The 19,482-nt window shown below is 41.3% G+C and overlaps 1 protein-coding gene across 1 annotated transcript in view; it reads right to left on the bottom strand.

Moving 5' to 3' along the window:
• HIPK2 (homeodomain interacting protein kinase 2) overlaps window positions 1-7,914 on the bottom strand; it is a 146,117-nt gene extending 138,203 nt beyond the window's left edge. The window contains exon 1 of the mRNA XM_081331054.1: window positions 7,632-7,914. Coding sequence (XP_081187180.1) covers window positions 7,632-7,650 — 19 coding nt within the window. The 5' untranslated portion in view covers window positions 7,651-7,914. The remainder of the gene's footprint in view (window positions 1-7,631) is intronic.
• Window positions 7,915-19,482: the final 11,568 nt, after the last annotated feature.

The raw sequence follows: 19,482 nt of genomic DNA, 5'->3' as shown, positions 1-19,482 counted from the left end.
TATGTAGAGTTAGTTCCCTGGTTTGGGGTGACAAAAGTATAACTTCCAGTTGGGGAAATGGGGTTCTCCTCATTCACATTACTGAATTCTCCACTTTTAACCTCAAATCACACAGACTCTGCTTTATGTTAAGGCAGATTTTTGCCTACATCGAAAGTAGATCACATGTTCCCAGCAGATGCTTTGGATCACAATTCTCACAGCTGCTTACCGGAGTTGAAATCCAAAATAGCTGGAGGGCATCGTTTTCACTCTACCTGATTGACAAACAGCTCTTTGGGATTTCAGACAAAAGTCCTTCCTACCATCACATGGGGTATCAGAGACTTAAGCAAGACCTTTTACATGCAAAACAGATCACCCACTTGTCATTGAGCTACAACTTTTACTACATATCTCTTAATATGGTTCTCAAGTGTTTCTGATGTGAGGTCTCTGTAGCTTAGTAGATGTATGAATATTTTGCCTACACATGATTTTGACAGTTCTTGGCCATGTTGACAAAATCTGGCTGGCCTAATCATCTCCCCAGCCCACAGTAAACTACATAAATAAAAGGTAATGAACTGCTGATTTAATACCCTGTTTTATTTAATTTTTCCTGATTTGCAAGATTTCAAAGGACTCTTGGCTCTGCCCATTCCAGTCATGTCTCCAGATCATTTCTACACTTCTTCAGTTCTTGCTGCAAGGATTACTAAAGCATATTAACCAAAAGTGATGTTTAAAAACTGTCATAAATGGAGATTAGTTTGCATTATAAACCTATCTGGCAACTACATTTCCTTTTTGCCTCCTGCTCAACCACTCAGCACTTTCTATATTTCCATATTTTTCTTCCCTGTCAAACCACTACAAAAATTAATCAGCCAGTCAAATTCTTCTCCAAATTCTTACTCATGGTACATGTAATTTTCTCTAACAGTCATCAGTTGAACTTGAACTGAACAAATGGCTCATTTGTTTTCCAGCGAACGTAAGAATAGAGAGTCAATCTGGTGTATATCCAAATTCAAGCCCACTCAGAGCCAGGGAAACTAATGGGTGACTTTGTAACAAACATTATCTCCTAACTTAATCTACCCTGTGGATCTTTTGTTGGGTGGAAAAAAAGATTAAAGGAACAATGCTGCTGGGAATTCTCTAATATGTCTTTAACCAGACTCCTCTATTGTTGTCTGGGGATATGTGTGTACCTAAGGATGCAAACTGGGTCATCAGATGAAGGACATATCCTGCTGAAAGCTTCCAGACAGCATTATCTGCTATTATACCTAAGGGGATTTTCATATATTTCATTTGCTAGGGCTTTTTCTATAGATATTGAAAAATCTTACACTTCAATGTGTGTGTTTTTGAAGCAGATACTTTCCAAAGGCAAGCAAGATTCACCTGTGATCCGTAAACATATTTGTTGCTTTCCAGTTCCCGGCTTTCCTAAATCTAAGGAACAAACATGAACCTGGGAATATTTGTCTTATTTAAATGATATGCAATATTCCCAGAGGGGATACTTAAGAATCATGGAGATGTGCTTCTTCACATGTCAAATACATTTGCATTTACAAGAAGCATTGATGGCCATCTTTTTTAATAGAACATTAGACAGATCCATGGAGATTATCCTAGCTACGTCTGTTATTTGTACTGGCTAGGTATAACCAGTTTCAGATTTGAATTTTCTGAATTCCACTTGTAAAAAAATGGAAATTTCTTGTGCTAGGGCACCAATGTTCTGCTTGGAGATTTCCCACTAGCATCTGCTGGGAACGAGATGCTGAATTAGATACACATTTAATTTGATCCACTACAGCTCTTCTTACATTCTTACATCAGCTTGGTTTTTAGCAGTCAGATGCATTACCTGTTTAATCTCTAGAGATTGTCAAGTCCTGACTTTAAGTTTAAAATTCACAGTTCCAGAGGCGTGCTAGAGGCTTTTTTCTGGATTGGGTATATAAAGAATGGTATCATTCAACACAGTTGGCAGACTCTTTTGAAGAGTACAGACAAATGGTAAGCATTGGGGAAAAGAAAGCCATTGAGAAATAGAACAACAACAAGGAACTCATAGTTCTGGACTAAGACGCATAGGCCCAAATCCAGTGAAGGCTGTGCAGAAGGATCAAAATTTAATGAAAAGCGACATGCTTTACATGGAGATGTCTTCTCAATTCTTGGTCTCTCTACTTAAAATGATCTAGAATAATCAATGATCTCCCCCTGCTGGTGATTCTGGAGCATCTCCAGCTTAAAACCCCTGAAAATGGGAAATTAATTAAAGCTGATTCACTCATATGTGGACTTTGTCTTCTTCCTCAATCCCAGGTCACTGTACAGTTGGGCTGAATTCTATGTGTATGTCAGTTGCTTGGTGCCAGCAAAAAGTGGGATAAAAAAAAATCTTTTTTAAAAAATCAAGTAATGAATTTCACGTATGAATGGAGTGCCACAGAGACCCAAGTTTTCCAGTTCTTCCTATGACCTTAAACAGAGTTTGTAGCAGTAGCAGCAGCAGCATTGAATTACCTTTTACAGGACAGAACTTAATTTCTGAGGAGAAGTAAATTAATGAAGTGATATATAAGCATGTGCGATCCAACCCTGAATGATGGCCAACAGTGTACCTACTGGGTAAATTACAAGGAAATATTCTTTTAGAGGTGTTATATTTATACGGCCCAATGTTTATATGAATTATCAATACACTCTTTGTTCTAGGTATAAAATACACTAGACTGGGGACACCGAGCAAAGTCACCCTACAATATTTTGCCCATCAATTCTAATATATATATTTATAATACACATATATTTATATATTTATAATATAAAGAATCCTGTGCCATTCTTTTGTTACATATGCATTGCCCAGCACAGCTTAAGCCTTTAAGTTCAGAACAAAATTCAAAAATGTTTAAAAGGCAAGATGAAAAAGATAAAGCTGTAGTGCTTAATAGTACTTTTAAAAAGGATTTCAAAAATGTCTCGTTAAAGTCACAAAGCAGGCAAAGGTGAGTGATAACATCTTCTGAAATGTGCAGTGCTAGTGAAGTCTAAAATAGTGCTAGGCTTCCTAAACTGCTAAAAGATTATCTTTACCCTTCAGTAGAACAAACCACAAGACACACAAACACAAAAACATGGATAGAAAAATTAACTGGACCCAACTGAACCTCTCTTGGGTGCTTGCAGCAAGCAATTTCCCCACTACCCACCCCCAATCTGCAACTAAAGGCACGATGGTCCCTCTGCAGAATACAGAGCATAGAGAAAGTATAGCTTTCCTTGCCAGTGCAAAGTCCAAACTCAAACAATATTTTCCCTTAAAACAGCAACAGACTCTATGGGCACAGAGGAAAAATACTGTCAGGTCTATCAGTCATGTTAACAGAACCCCAGATATTGAAAGCAGGGGGTAGGAAAACTGCCAGCTTTATCTTCTGTTCTGGCCACAATGTTAACCAAATAGTAGCCTTCACAGCCTAATAAAAAGTTTGGATAAAGGATGCACACAAGTGAAAACCAACTTCCTCAGCTTTTCCCAATTTGGTACCCTTCAAACATGTGAGAGAGAGTCAGTTTTGTCTACTGAGAATTATAGGGGCTGTATTCCAACATATCCAGAGAAGACTATATAAAGGAAGGCCAAATGACAGCATCAGCATTAAACATGGAGGGGTTGAAATCTCATTCTGTCATCCATAAAGCTCACTGTCAGCCATCAACTCATTCTGCCTAAGCCTAAACCAGTGTTTATCAGATTTGACAACTGATGTATGAACTTCAACTCCCAGAATTTCCCTGCCTGGCTACGGAATTCTGAGAGTTGAAGTCCACACATTTTCAAAGTTGCCAAGTTTGAGAAACATTGGTCTAAACCAGGGGTGTCAAACTCAATTTCATTGAGGGCCACATCAGCAATGTGGTTGCTCTTGGGGGCCAGGTGGGTGTGGCCAGGGTAGGTGTGGCCTACTGAGTAGGCATGGCCAGCGCATGTGGCCTCCTGGGTGGGGATGGCCAGCTGTACATAGTTTGCGTGGCGCTGGGTGCCTGGAGCCCTGGGCAGCAGAGGTCGAATGCCCAGCCCTCAAGGACCCACAGCACTAAGCCCAGCCCCACTTCCCCAAGGGGGCACCCAGCTGCACTTACCTCCTTCTCAAGGCTGCTGCTGCTGCGCTTGCTCTCCTTAGCCAGGTTGCTCATGATGGGTATGAGGGCAAAGTCAAGAGGGAGGCCCACTCCCTTTCCATGCGAGGAGACCTGGCTTTGTATCCAAAGCTTCCTTAGCAATAGGATGGGAGACCCCCCCCAGGATAGGCCAGGAGAAGGGGGCAAGGGGATGGTGAAAGGGCAGCAGGGAAGGACTAAGGCAGGACTTCCCTCAGGCCCTCCCTCTCCTTCCTTCCTTCCTTCCTTCCTTCCTTCCTTCCTTCCTTCCTTCCTTCCTTCCTTCCTTCCTAAGAAGAGAGTGGTGGGAAAATATTTGAGATGAGGGAAGGAGAAAAACATGCAAGAAACACAGCTGTGGAGGTTTCACCCTTAATGAAGAATGAAGAAATGCACCATCGCCTGGAAGTGGCCAGCACATGGCCCTCGCCTACTTCACTTATCCAGCTTGTTGGGTTCTGGGGGAGGGGATGCCACGAGCAGTGTGAGTCGATGTTACCTGCGCAATGCTGCCCAGCCTCCAGCCTGCCCAGTTTCGGCAGGCAGCAGGGCGCCCTCTGCACAGTGCCGAGAGGGTGAGCCAGGCAGTGCAAATCCAAAGAGAAGCCTGATGCTACCCAGCCTCCAGCCTACCCAGTTTCAGCAGGCAGTGGGGTGCTCTTCTCCCAGCGCCGAGAGGCTGAGCCAGGCGGCGCAAAGCACAATGCCGCCTGGCCCCCAGCCTGCCTGGTTTTGGCAGAGAGCAAGGTGCTCTTCCAACAGTGCCAAGAGGCTGAGCCAGGTGGTACAAATCCAAAGAGAAGTGCGATGCCACCCAACCCCCAGCCTGCCCGGTTTCGGTAGGCAGCATCGCACTCTCCTCACAGTGCCAAGAGGCTGAGCTGGGTGGCATGAATCTGAAGAGAAGCACAACGCTGCCCAGTCCCCAGCCTGCCAAAAGTAGGCAGGTCCATGTGCTGGCCACTTCCAGGCGATGGTGCATATCTTCATTCCTCACAAAGGGTGATACCTCCCCAGCGTGCGCCCAGGTGGTGGGGCTGATGCGGCAGGAGCTGATCCTTCGCTGTTTCCAGACAGCCTTGTGAAGCTAAGACTGAATGTGTTTCAGCATAGATGGCCACCACAAAATTGTACATTGGCTCCCTACCGGCCTGGGCTGGGGCCAAGGCAGCGGGGGCCGTTCCCTCATTGTTTCCAGGATGGCTTCGCGGGCCACATGAAACCACTTCGTGGGCCGAATCCGGCCCCCGGGCCTTGTGTTTGACATGTTTGGTCTAAACCTTCATATCTGCCAAGGTTGTTTTAAGAAAGACCCATGTATATGAGAAGGAGCCTGTGTTGTTGGATAAAGGGCAGGGTGAAAATGATTTACAATGTCCTTAATCACAAGAAAAAGAAAATGCTACCACTAGTAGGAAAAAGTCCATTTAAAGTAGCCTTAACAGATTACTTGTTCATTTGTAAAATGACTTTTCAAGAATAGAAATCACACAATTTGTTCAGCAGAGGGCGCTCTAAAGAGTTATTTAAAGAGAAACATTCCCCCCCCCTTTTTTTATTTTTTTAGGCATGCCAGGCTGATCTAATCGCTGCAGATATGGTTCTTTCTTTCTTTCTTTCTTTCTTTCTTTCTTTCTTTCTTTCTTTCTTTCTTTCTTTCTTTCTTTCTTTCTTTCTTTCTTCAGTTTTAATAACAACATAGCAGACTTTGCTTATTGTCTCTTAAAGCAACAGAGGGTTCGTCCTTATTTTTCTCCACCCCCAATTCCAACCTCGGTGGCCTTTTACCTTTTTGAATTCTCCTCATTTTTATTACATTTTTTCTTTCTTTTCCTAATGGCTACCTTTTGATCTGATAAACTCACCATCTGGAATGAGAGAAATTTGCAACTATACCTCCATACCTGAGTCTCTATTATTCTTAGGTCTATAATTTCTGCCCAAGCAACAAAGGATTTAAGAGAAACGGGTGAAAGCGATTTACGAATCCATACATTTAGGACAGTCGACTTTAGACCATAATAACTTTTACAGGCCTGAAGAAACCAAAGCGAAGAAAAGATCTGTCTGTATTAACTAACGTCGGGTTTCTCTAAGTTTTATTGCACTCCTTCGTCTGGCAAAAAAAAAAAAGAGAGAGAGAGAAAGAACTCTCTCTTTCACACACGCTCTTCGACAGACTCACCCGGGTTTCGCATTTTAACTTTTCTGTCTGTGGCTGCGATAAAAAGAGTCAGACGAGACAATTCTTGAACTGAAGCAATAATTAAAACGGGACGACTCTCCCGCATTTTCGGTAATCAAAACCAAGCCCGAACGAAAGAGGAAAGGGAACACGGGGGAGGGAGGAGGGACGACAGAAAAGCGCAAGGTGGTTTTAAACGAAGCCGGATTTAGGTATTGTTCTGTCTTCGTGGTGGACGCAGGAGGACCAGAAGCAACAGAGGGGCGGGAGGGAGGGAGGGGGGGGGCGACACCTCATTTCCCCAATTTAGATTCCAACGAAAAGGCGAAAAAATCAACTTCACGCTCTTTCCCCGCAAACCACATCAGTCCCACCCACCCACCCAGCCAGCCCAGTTTGTTTTAGCTCGAAACTGAAAGAAATGAAGGCGAATGAAGCTCAGAAAATCGCGTGTCTCTTCTCCTTCTTCTCTCTCTCTCTCTCCCTCCCTCCCCCCCCCACGCCCTCCCCAAACCTTGACATCTGGCCACGCACTCGGTTCCGGAGAAGCTCAGGTGCCGGCGTGTACCTGTAAGACACATCTCTTCCCCCTAACCTATGGCAAACTACGGGACCTCGGGGCTTCAGCCAGCCAGCGCTTGGACAAAACGGGCACCTTCATGAGCAACGCAGCTTTGGAGGAAGAAGAAGAAGAGAAGGAGGAGGAGGAGAAAAGGGACTCCCATTTGTGTGCGAGAGAGAACGAGCCCCGCATTAGAGAGCGCCCGGTGGGCCGGCGGCGCAGCCCCAGCCTTGTCAATTTCATTGTTCCAACCCGGCACCGCCAGGAGACTCCAGCAATCAGCCGCCGAGGGCTACGAGACCTCCGGGCGCTCGCACTTTCCCCACAAGCGGCGGCGGAGGAGGTGGGGAGGTGGGGGAAGAATCGCCTTTAAGCGGGGAGAGGGCAAACGAGACGAACCCACGGAAAAGCTCCCGCGCTCCCCGGATCTACATTTGCTCTCTCCCGGCGCCCATACAAAGAGGGATCGGCGCCTCCTGGATCTCCGCGCCGTTTCGAGACGGTTTTCTCCACCGCTCCCGGGAAATCCAAGCCGGTGGAGGGGTGTGTGTGTGTGTGTGGGGGGGGACCTCTCCCCTCTCCCCTCTCTTTCCTCGCCTCCTTTCGCTGCCTCCCCTGTCTCTTTTTCTCCTCCGCCCCCCCCAAGGAAAAGCCGGGTACGGGAGCAATGTCGAAGCAGGAAGAGAAAGCCCAAGATCCGAAAGCTGCCCTTACCTTCGTACATGGGAGCCATCGGTGCAAGGGATTCTGTTATTCATGGCAACGGAAGAAAAACGAAGCAGGACTTCAGCTTCTCCCCCCCCCCCCGGCCCGCCGCCCCTTTAAACTCAATAGAAATCTGCCATCTTGCGCCTGTGTCTTCTCTCCGTACAGCCGAAGCGGCCACCAGCCTCCTGCATCTCGCTTCAGTTCCCGGAGAAAGGCGGCGGGCGAGGGAAAGGCGCGGAGGAGTCCATCCAGAAGCTGCTGCACCAGCCGCCGAAGGAGAAGGAGAAGCAAAAAGAGAAGATGGGCAGGGGGGGCGGAGGGAGGGAGGGAGGGGAGGAGAGGGGGTCGTCGCCCAGTGAACGGGTCAAGTGGGGAGGGGGAGGGGGCGGCTGGAGGTCCCCCAGATTTAGGGGCTTGGGGGCGGGGAGGGGGGACAGGAGCGATCCCCCGACCTTCTCAGCTCAACATGTCTGTGCGTGTGTTGGGGGGGGGAAGAGAGATTTCTGCAAAAGTTGCGTTCGAGAGGAGAGGAAGAGAGTGACGGGGGAGAGCGAGCGAGCGAGCGAGCGAGCGGAGAGTAGATGAGCAGCGAGCGAGAGCGAGGAGGAGGGAAGGAAAAAAAAAAGCCCAGGGACTTTGCACATAATCAACCGCCGATGGCATGGATCGTCGCTTCCCAGAAGAAGCGAGGGGAGGCGGTAGAGAGGCCCAAACAAGCCGGCGAATCCCGAATAACCCACCTCCCCGCTGCCCAGAGGAGGTGGAATCTGGTTAACCACGCATTTCAGTCAGAAAAAAGGAGGAGGTGGCGTGGAGCGTGAAGAAAGAACAAGAAATTGGGAATTGGCGGATTCCGACGGCCGGAGAGATCAGCCGGCCGTTCAGACTGTATTCCTTTTCGGGGCGTAGAATTATCTTCGATCTGATTCTCTTAAGCTTCTTCCCATTGCTTTGTACGTAGTACCCGGCCGGGGAGACGGAGGATGCTGCTTTCATTTTTTTAAAAAAATAAAAGTAACAACAAAGTGCTGTTTTTCTATTGTGCGTATAAATTCTCCTTTCACATTTTGTTTCTTTAAATTTCTCACCTTTTCTATTTGGGACAACGAAAATGTAATCGCATTTCAACAAGGGTGCACAGCCTGCAGCTTTCCTGCCACCTCAAGTAACAGCAGTTTGCTTATTTTATTTGGAGCAGAAAAATAAACTAATGTGGGGCATTATCATATTTCTTCAAAGTTAGTGAAATTCGGATTTTGTCCAGCGGCCTGCCCAATGCACCTCAAAAAGCTAATTGTGTCCTTTGGCTTTCAAAAGGTTGCACATCCCATTAATGTAAGATCTATTTTGCAATGCAATATGCATTTTGCAATAAAATAAAGTGCCTTTCAAAAACAAATGCTCTGTGTGCTATTTGCATTTTGCAATCTTCTTTGGGTGACAAAAGTTGTAAGATGTTGCCATTTTTATTTTTAAGTCGCTTCTCATGTCATTTGCTATAAGCAGAGTGGATATTTATGGGGTGCATTTTTTAGATAAACATGCAGTGTTGTTTTCAAGATATTTTCTCCCCTAGAAAATGCCACATCAAAACACTGTTGATATATTGAGTGTGATGGGCAAGCGGCCCCCTCCTGTGTTCATTTTAAGTGGTCTATCTCTTTTGTTCAATTTCTGCCCTGGCACTACCAACTCTCTCCTTCTAAGCTGTCTTCAGGGCATTTCTCCTCAAGGCTGCTAGCAAAATTCTTTCTATTTCAGCTTTAAATGGAAATTAATTATATAGACAACTCTTGTGTTTTTCACAATATACAAACTGGCCCTAGGCCTAGGATCACCTCCCAGGGTGTTCTTACTAACAAATTCACTCAAATCAGTTGTTATCTACATCAGGCTACTTACATAAATATATAAGGGAAGACAAGTCCAGACCAATAGTATTTTTGTTCCAAACTGTTTCTGAATAGCTTCACAGAACAATTAAAGAAGCCACTGACTAAATCTTAACAAAGATTATCCTGCAACCCAGTTAAATGCATATTAATTACACGGGTCATTTTTTTTCCAAATGTTTTGCCTTCTGAAAAACTTTTGGTGATTATGATAGTCCCCTTCAAACTGAACACAAATATAATTTCAGAATGACTTACGTAGGAATCTTGAGAAATTAAGTTTTAATGACACTAAAGTATTAAATTGTAATATATTTCTGACATGCTGCATGAATTCACATGGCTAAAAGTGTTTTGCTGCTAATTTTGGTTTGTACTCCATGTCTGATACATCTAGCTGTAGTGTCCAGCAACAGTCAGATAGCACTCATGGATTCCAGTTGCCCTGATACCATTTTTCCATTATGGCAGTGTCCTGGTGAAACTTTTCACCATATTCATCCTTACTGCTCCAAGACTTTAGGGAAAGAAGTCCAAGTGTGAATATAGAAAAGGAATCTTCCGTGACATGTTGCACTTCAAAATCTTGTATGCTGTAAGAAGTTTGTCAACCAACTGAATATACAGTAGTTTGATGCTCTGTAGTTGAGAAAATTCTCAATGACATCTTTGAATGCTTTCCAGGTGATTTTCTCTGGTCCAATTAACAGTTCTTTGAACCCTTGTCATTGATGACATACTTGATCTGTAGACCAACAAAAATGCCTTCCTTAATCTTGGCATCAGATATTTTTGGAAACATTTGTCTCAAATCATGAAAACCTTTACCTTCATCACTTCATCACTGTTCATCACTTTCACAAAATTTTTCATCAGCTTGAGTTTTATGTGAAGCAGAGGCAAAAATATATTTGGTGGGTCAACAAGTAGTTCATGTGCCACTTTTTTTTAACCTGAAAAGAAATTATTTCATTGTGGCCATTTCTTTTCAATGTAATATGACTCTCTCATGCTGCATTGTTCCATGTCCATCCTCCAACCCCACCTACAAACTGTGCTTTGGGTGGTTAATTGGAGGCATTATAAAGACTCTGGGTTTATCCCCCCAAACAACAACCAGCTGTTAAGGTATCCTTGCATCCACTCTACCTAAGATCTCTTATGGAATTATAAACAAATTATAAACAAATTTGTACTAAGAGCTTTATGCCATCATGAAGGTGTTTGTCTTGATATGTTCCTAAAAAGGGAGCATTTATTTGAGAAAAGTGTCTGGAAACTGCACCAATGTCATGTTTGTTCTACAATAAGTAATTGCTCAAAGAAGACCATTCAGATTTTCACTGAATGGAGAACAGGATCTGCAGTGGTTCTCCACTTCAAGCAAATATTGTATAGCTGACCAAAATCCATGACTTTGATGCCATAAGAGAGCACCCTGAATTTTTGATATGTATTATGCATTTCTTCTATCTTCTGTTAACAGGCAATAGATTGTTTCCTCCCCGAAGAACCACCAAAAGTGATGCTCAACAAGATTAGAAAACTTCCTTCCCAAAGATGACAATGTCAGCTGGCGACCCCCAGGGGGAGGGCCTTCTCTGTGGGAGCACCAGCCCTTTGGAACCAATTTCCCCTTGAGCTTCGGATGGCCCCGGACCTCCGGTCCTTTCGCCGCAACCTCAAAACTTTTCTCTTCCATCAGGCTGACCTGGATTGATGATGGGTTTTTAAATATGTTTTAATTTTTAACTGTAGTTAATCTATTTTGGGGCTATTTAATTCTTTTTTAATTTTTGTATTGTTGTTTTTATTGTAAGCCGCCCTGAGTCCTTCGGGAGATAGGGTGGCATATAAGTCCCAAAAATAAATAAATAATAAATAAATAAATCTCCAGATGTGCTGAGAATGCAACTCTGAGATTTCTCGGGAATCCTAGAATTTGTAATTATTCCATATTTGGAGGTGCCAGTTTAGGGAAGGCTGCTGAAGATAGCAAAATGGAATTTCCCTGTACCTGGAGTCAGCAAAGCAAACAACTACATTCATATCTTGCTCACCTCTTGTATGACTGCTTGAGTGATTTAACTATGGTTTCTTGGATGAACCAAAATTGGCTGTGATCACATAATGCACGGGTGTCAAACTCTCCACATCACGTGACGTGTTGCGACGTATTGCGACTCTTTTTGCATTGCAGGCAATGGGGTGGGCGCGGCTTTGATATGATGAAACTGGCCTACAGGCCGGCAGTTTGACACCCCTGACATAATGCATTGGACTAGAAACCATGATTTACATACCACAAGGGTTGGTTTCAAACAATATGCTATCAAAGTACAGCAATCAGAGTACCATATAGCTGTAATACTTTGGGCTAGAAAAAAGTTGTGTATGTGGAGTGGAGGTGATTGCTAAATACCAGACACCTAAATGGAAGCCACATTCCTTCCTAATCATGATGACCTGCCCCATGGCGCCATGTGATTTCCTGACTTATGCATTCTGGCATTTTATTAATCTCATAACTCTCTCCTTCCACGATAACTCAAAGCCATGCATTTGCCTGGGTTTGCCAGAACTGCATATTTAGCTTTTGCCTCGGAGATTTCCTGGACAGAAACATGGGCAATCTCTGCAGTAGCAGTGAGAGTTAGGCTTGGGAGAGCAAGAAGCAACTTGAAATTCTCTTTTGACAATAATTTATGTGGGGCTGCATTGGAGGATATCTGTCTTAATACCTTTTTCCAGCTTTGAAATGGAAATTTCTAAGTGAATGAAAATACTGCTCATTGCTGTAAAATACTAAGCCAAAATGTGTTTCTTTGTGGCATTTTTCATGGGACTCTGCATATTATTATCAAATGACAGTAATAAAACTGCTAATAATTTATGAAATGTATATGCTACCCAACCCCCAGCAACTGCTAAACTTATCTAATTATATAGATACCTATGTAGCATAGTGTTGCATGAAACCAATCACTGAGATTTGTAAAGTATAAAGGGATGTGAACATAGTAAATTGTGTATTTTCAATACACAATGATTGAAAAATTCTTTAGCATGTAACATAAAAACAGCTTCATAATGTTTTATGAACTAGATTAGAATTTGTGATATTGATTTGGATTACAAATCGTGCAAAATCATGGTTTGTTGAGTGAACCCCAACTGCTGGGTTTACACAACACATTACATCGTGATTAGTTTAACTATGATTTGTTAACAGAATCACAATGGCTTGTTTGTAGAATACAATACATGTAGTCCTCAACTTACGACCGCAATTGACCCCAAAATTTTTATTAAGTGAGACATCTGTTAAGTGAGTTTTGCCCCTTTTTATGACTTTTCTTGCCACAGTTGTTAAGTGAATCACTGCAGTTGATAAGTTAGTAAACAGGTTGTTAAATGAACTGGGCTTCCCCATTGACCTTGCTTGTGAGAAGGTCGCAAAAGGTGATTACATGACCTTGGGACACTGCAACGGTCATAAATATGAACCAGTTGCCAAGCATCTGAATTTTGATCACATGATCATGGGGATGCTGTGAAGGTCATAACTGTGAAAAACAGTCATAAGTCACATTTTTCAGTGCCATTGTTAACTTTGAGTGGTCACTAAAAAAAGTATTGTAAGTTGAGGACTACCTGTAAGCCAAAATCAAACAAACCATTTTATGACTAGTGCAATTTGTGAACTAAATAAAATTTCCTTAATTTTATTTCTAAGTAAATTTATTTTTAGAAAAAGAGTTTTAGAAAATGTGGGCCCTGACCCTTAACTTGGTGCTTCTAATCTAGACCAACACATCCAGCACTATCAATTAAAAGCAGCTACCCAGCCATTGGGTTTTCCCCTCAATAGGATATCTTTTTGGTTGGAAAAAAGTAAGAAATTGCTTGTCTACAAATTAAAGACAAGAACATCTGGAGCTTCTTCCTTTCTTCAAAGAAGTAACTCTTTGCAAATTCATGACTGGAAAAAAACAATGTTCCCTGCTCTGTGCTTTCTTTTTCTTGCTAGCATTTTCCAGCAAGTGCAAGGTCTGTTCTATGTATTAATTTAAAATGTTCATAGAAGAGCAGGCAGAGCTGGGGGGGGGAGTTAAATGCACCATCCATTTAGAGTCCTTGAGTTACCACAAGCAATCCAAGTCCACCCCCCACTATGAATTCCATTGACACTTATCTAGCAGCAATTTAGTACTGATCATTTGTTGACTAGTTTCTTGTCTATAGAGGCTGAAAAAAACTTCTATGCTGCAACTTTACAAGTGTTCCTGATTCTTTGCCCCGACATATGTTTCTTTGCATTTCAGACATTCACCTGAATTAGAGACAAAAAACTCTGCACCTCAGACTGAGCCATCTCCAATCTAATGGTCTCCAAATGTGCTAATCCAACACATTTCAATGGCATCAGTTTGCAGAACTAGAATGATTTGTATGAATTTGCTAGAAATGCTAATCTGATACCTATAGTTCTTGTGGGACCTCCAGTTTGATGTCGTGGTGTAACGGGTGCAGGAAGATGGGGCTCCATCTTCCGCATTCGATTTTGCCCTGCTGGAGACCCTAAAAAGGGTTGAAAGTCGCCCCAAAGAGGCAAGGAAGCCCTCCAAACCAGCAGGGAAAAGACTGGCTACATTCATGTGGCCAGTCAGAAGCTTCTGACAACCAAAGACAAGCATTAACTAGCAATTTCTGAGCAACGTGGATAGAACTGGGTGAACTTTATCCTCTTTTTATGGCCCTAACACTACTTTCCTGTAAAAAAGAATGCCCAAAGCAAAGAATCCTCCCTGATGAGAGAGGTAAGAGAAGTTATTGCCCTGTTTCCTCAGGAAAAGAAAAGTGGCAAATTAATTGCTTTGGGGAAAAACAGAGGAAACTACAAAATCCATTTGGAACTAATACAGATCTATAGCTTTGAAATTTGGGGACTAAAAGTACCTTTGAGACTTTCTTTTAGAAAAAATATTTGAAAGTTTGCAAAATAAGCTTGGATTTGGAAAGCTGGAAGACGGTGTCAACGATATCTAGTGCTTCTCTGGGTTGGGGACCCTATTGGACTATAAAGACTACATACAAAAACAAAATAAATGTTCCATACTTTGCCTTACGTGGTAAAAAATCACCCAACACCTGTCTCTAAAGCTCCCAGCTTGATATATCAAAAAGAAAATGTTAATGAATCTCAGAAAGAAATTCTTTCCATGTTGAAATCAATCCAAGAGACAATTGTTTTATTTCAGGATGAGACTAAAAATAACTCAAATGAGATAAAAGAACAATTTTCTAACCTAAACTTACAAATGCAGACAATGACTGCAAAGAAGGAACTAATAACCCAAAAAACAGAAGGAAAATTAGAAGAAACCGATCTAAAGATGGAGGACCTAAGGAAGGAATTAACAGACAGATACAGACACATAAAAAATTAGAAGATGAAGTGATAATACCAGAAATGGAAAAGACATCATACTTGTCAAGATCTCAGAACACATTTGAGGATAAGGAAGAAGAGATGATCAAATGGATGATAAAGCTGCTAGGAGAAATGCTGAATACTGACAAACAAGAAATGAAAAGAAAAACTAAAGGAGAAGGATGGAGGCTGTTTAATGAATATAAATGAGTTGAGCATTCTTACAAAAACAATTTAACCAAATTCTTTTCCTCATTCCAAATAATATATACAAAAACAGAGGAAGAACTAGTTAATGATTTAAATGTACTGACTTGGAAAGTTATTTGGCAAAGTAAGAAAGCTAGAGTAAGACTGAAGAAAATTGAGGTTCTGACCTATTAGATGGGATATTATACTACTAAACAGATGTTTATTTATTTATTTATTTATTTATTTATTTATTTATTTATTTATTTATTTATTTAATAATATTTATATACCGCCCTTCTCCCGAAGGACTCAGGGCGGTGAACAGGGCAAGAATAAAAATACAAAGTTACAAAAATTAAAAAAGGATTAAATATATGCCCACTAAAAACAGTCAATACAATATTAAAACCCCAATAAAACAACAATTAAAAATATGGCTAAGAAAATAGATAACTGTTAGAAATAAAAGTAATATTATAATTAGAAGGATAGGATTTGCAACTAGAATATTATACTTTGTTATGAGATGGGAAATATGATAATTCTAAAAGGGTTTGAATAAGGAAAGTTTTTGGTTACCCAAATATATTTTATTATGAGAAAATTATAAGCGATAGAGATATTTTGAACATTGATGGGAAATTAAAAAAATTTAAAAAGCGGGAAAAACAGGATATTGCTTGAATAAATAGATTTTAAGTGCAAATGCAATTGAGATATATTTTGGCTAGAAAAGATATTATAAATTGACACTATCGATATTATGTATAATACCAAAAAAATGTCATGAAGATGTCTATATTTAATTATATATGTATTAACAGTAACAAGAATTGTATTTGCCCAGTATGGAAAAATGCATACTACTGGAAGAAGAAAGGACCAAGGAAGCACTGGATGATGCAGTATTGGACTAGACTGAGAAAGTTAATATGTACCCCTGAATTACTAATAGACCCAGACAACACATTGCTTACTAAGTACTTACGATTGTAAAATTAGAAAATTAATAAAATATTTATTTAAAAAAGTGTGCAAAGGGAGGGGAATTGTTATTAAAAAAGCAAGGAAAGGAAAATGAACAAAATATTAAGGATTTTAATGGAAGAAGAGATGAGTCTGAACAGACTGTTAAACTGAACTATTTGTCCTAACATCATTAGAATATATATATATATATTAGCTATTACGAAGAAGGCGGTGACAGAGAAGCTGTTTAAATAGTAATAAAAACAGATACCTAAAACCTTTTTGCAAATAAATAAAGATTTTTTCCCCCCTAGTAAATATGCACAAGCTTTTTTTAATTTAAATGATCGTTGCAGTTAGAGCTTGGAACATTTAATGAAAACAGAATTATTGCACACAAGTGTCAAGAGAGACTGTTTTATTTGCATCAGAGTGTCTCATATTTTTAAACAATGATTCATCTGCCATTTCAGTTTCTGTCCTCAGAATGCAATCAGCACACAAAATAGTTACTGTTGTACTGAATGTACTGATTGTGTTTTTTTCCAGGCACAGAGCAATGACTGCTGTGTCTGTGGCTGGCAAGTGCCAGCCTAGCCAGCTGTTGTGGATTGATAGCTCGTGCTAACCCTCTGCAGCTTACATTAATCAATAGCAAAGAACACGGAGACTGGTACGTTCCAGGCTAAATTTCATGTAGAAAGTAGGGAAGCTACGTAGCAGGAAGGGACAACATGGTCTAGTTCAGAAAAATAAAAGTTTGCTTTGGTTTGAGTGATTTCTTCTCTTTGCAAAACAAAAACAAAACAAAAACCCTGTGTGGGGGGGGAACAACCATAGATCTTTGTGCATCTTTAAGTATGATTTTCTGTGTCACTGAAATAGTTGTAAATAGTTGTTGCAGTGTTGGATGAGAAAAACCTTAAACCTGAGAGATTGGCAACCAGCACCCCCAAAATTACATGTAGCCTTGGATTAAATATGAACAGGTTTTTTTTTAAAATAAATGGTAAGGTCAGGTATCTGACTAAAACAATCTGTCCCTCCTTTTCTGGATGGGAAGGAAGAGGGAGACCAAACGGGGAAAATGTGAGTGTAAGTGTGTTAGAAAGTATACAAGAAAGTGAAATGTGCTTTCAAATGAGGTGTTTGTATAGTAATTGCTCTGCCTCAGACTGTACAGAATAATTTTTTTCCTATTTGTAACCATGCTGTCTTTTTCCAATGTCTTTTACATCTTTCTTCTACCGATAGTATAGATAGGTATCAACTAAGGTTGATCTGGGCTGCAAACCTCAAAAGGACCACTAGATGGCAGGAAGATCATAACTCCTTACTGCCATCTAGAGGTGGCTCTCAGGCAATTGATAAGCAGTTTTAGAAACAGCTTGTCTAGACCAGGGGTAGGCAACCTCGGCTCTTTTATGACTCATTGACTTCAACTCCTGGGAGTTGAAGTCCATGAGTCATAAAAGAGCCGAGGTTGCCTACCCCTGGTCTAGACAGAGAAAGAACAGAGACAAAAGAAGACTCATTTCTATTGTTCTGACCCAATCCATTCCTGGATTCAGTCCCACCTATCCTGGCCTACCCCAACACATTGTCATTAAAGAATAGAGTTCTTTGCACAGAAAAGTATTCTTATGCTTGTGCTTGGCTAGCAATATGAACACTGGTGGTGTTCCCTAAGTTAGTCCCTTCCAGATACAATGGGCTTCAACTCCTGTTTCCAGTCCTGTTAGAGAACCTGAATCTGAACCTGACCATTTACTTACTGATTCCCTTGTTGCATAACATCACAACAATACAACTCAGTTGTATGATGCACTGGGCAATACTGATAATTATTATAATTAGACAGAGAACATTCTATTTGAATGTACTAAATAGAAGAAACAAGCAATTTTAACTTTGTACTTTCCTTCTGAACATTTGAATCAGGCTTCAGATTCAAAAATATTGAACAGCTGAATCCTGTTCCAAAATTCAAGATAGTAACATTTGAGTTGTACATGTTAAAAACTAGAATGCATTAAAGATTCATGGAAACAATTGGAAAACCAATTTGAAATGAGAGGTTGTGTGCATAGTCTGGCTTTATTTTAGTTTAGATATTGTATGACCAGCTTTGGTTATTCACACAGAGTTTTGGAAGAAAAAAAAAAGCACTGGCATACAGAAAAAACCCTCTAAGCCATTTTTCAAAATACTTAATACTATGAACTATTAAGTTTTTTGAAAAATGGCTTTTAGCTATATACCTTTCAGGCTTCTGTTTTGCCTAAAAAGATTTTGTCCTTTTGCATTGAAAAATGGTAGCAAATTTTGGAGGCTGCAGTCAATACTTATAAAGAGCCACAGGCTTCAGAGGGATCTGCATTCCTGATCATAACGCTGCCCTTTCTTTTGTTTTTCCCATTATGGAGCACCTCAAAGAGATAAGGTTACAGCAATAATACGTATTGCACTGCAGTAGAATTGAACTTTTCTACTGTTGGCATTGTGCCATGCTGAGCTAGTGTAAGGGTCTAAGAACCAATGGTAGTTTTCTCAGTGGCCATAACTTGCAGATAGGATTCTTTTGTAAAGGTGAGATCATATGGAATGAGAAGAAGAAAACGTAAGGACAATGTCAGATATTAGTTCTTGAGAATTAGAAGCCTATCTTCTTTTAGCAGCTGTTCCATTTAATATTAAGATCTTGGACTTATACAGGCAGTCCCTGTGTTAACTAGGGTCTGTTAACTAGGGACTGGACCTGTGTTATTAATATATTATATTAAGGTCTTGGACTTATACAGGCAGCCCTTGGCTTAACTAGGCTCTGTTAACCCAGGGATTGGGTTAACTCGATTAAAGGCCTGGAGACTAAAATATATGAAGAACAATTGCAGGTGTTATGTATTGGGCTTGTGGTACCACACCACGTGCATTGCTGGAGAGCTAACGGCTCTCCAGCAACCCAGACAGGCCATCTCCGGTCCTGCAATTGGTCAGCCCCAAGCGGCAAGCACGGGTTCAATCCTATTGGCTGCTACCAATAGGGCTAGGCTATATATTGTGGCTGGGTGCGGCCTAAGCTCAAGTACAGTTCCAGCAAGAATAAACAAATGAGTTTCTCTGTACTCAGCCTTGTGTCTTCATTCCCGCTCACCAGATCCCACGACTTAACAGCAGGAATTGGGTATGGCTAGTCTAGAGAAAAGAAGGACTAGGGGGAATATGATAGCAGTACTTCAGGATTTGAGGGGCTGCCACAAAGAAGAGAGGATCAACTTATTTTCCAAAGCACCAGGCAAGACAAGAAACAACAGATGGAAACTAATCAAGGGGAGAAACAACCTGGAATTAAGCAGAAACTTCCTAACAG

Source organism: Vipera berus (assembly GCF_964194415.1).
Source record: "Vipera berus genome assembly, chromosome: 6".
Classification (NCBI taxonomy): Eukaryota; Metazoa; Chordata; class Lepidosauria; order Squamata; family Viperidae; genus Vipera; species Vipera berus.
This window is presented reverse-complemented; position numbering and strand designations above follow the sequence as displayed.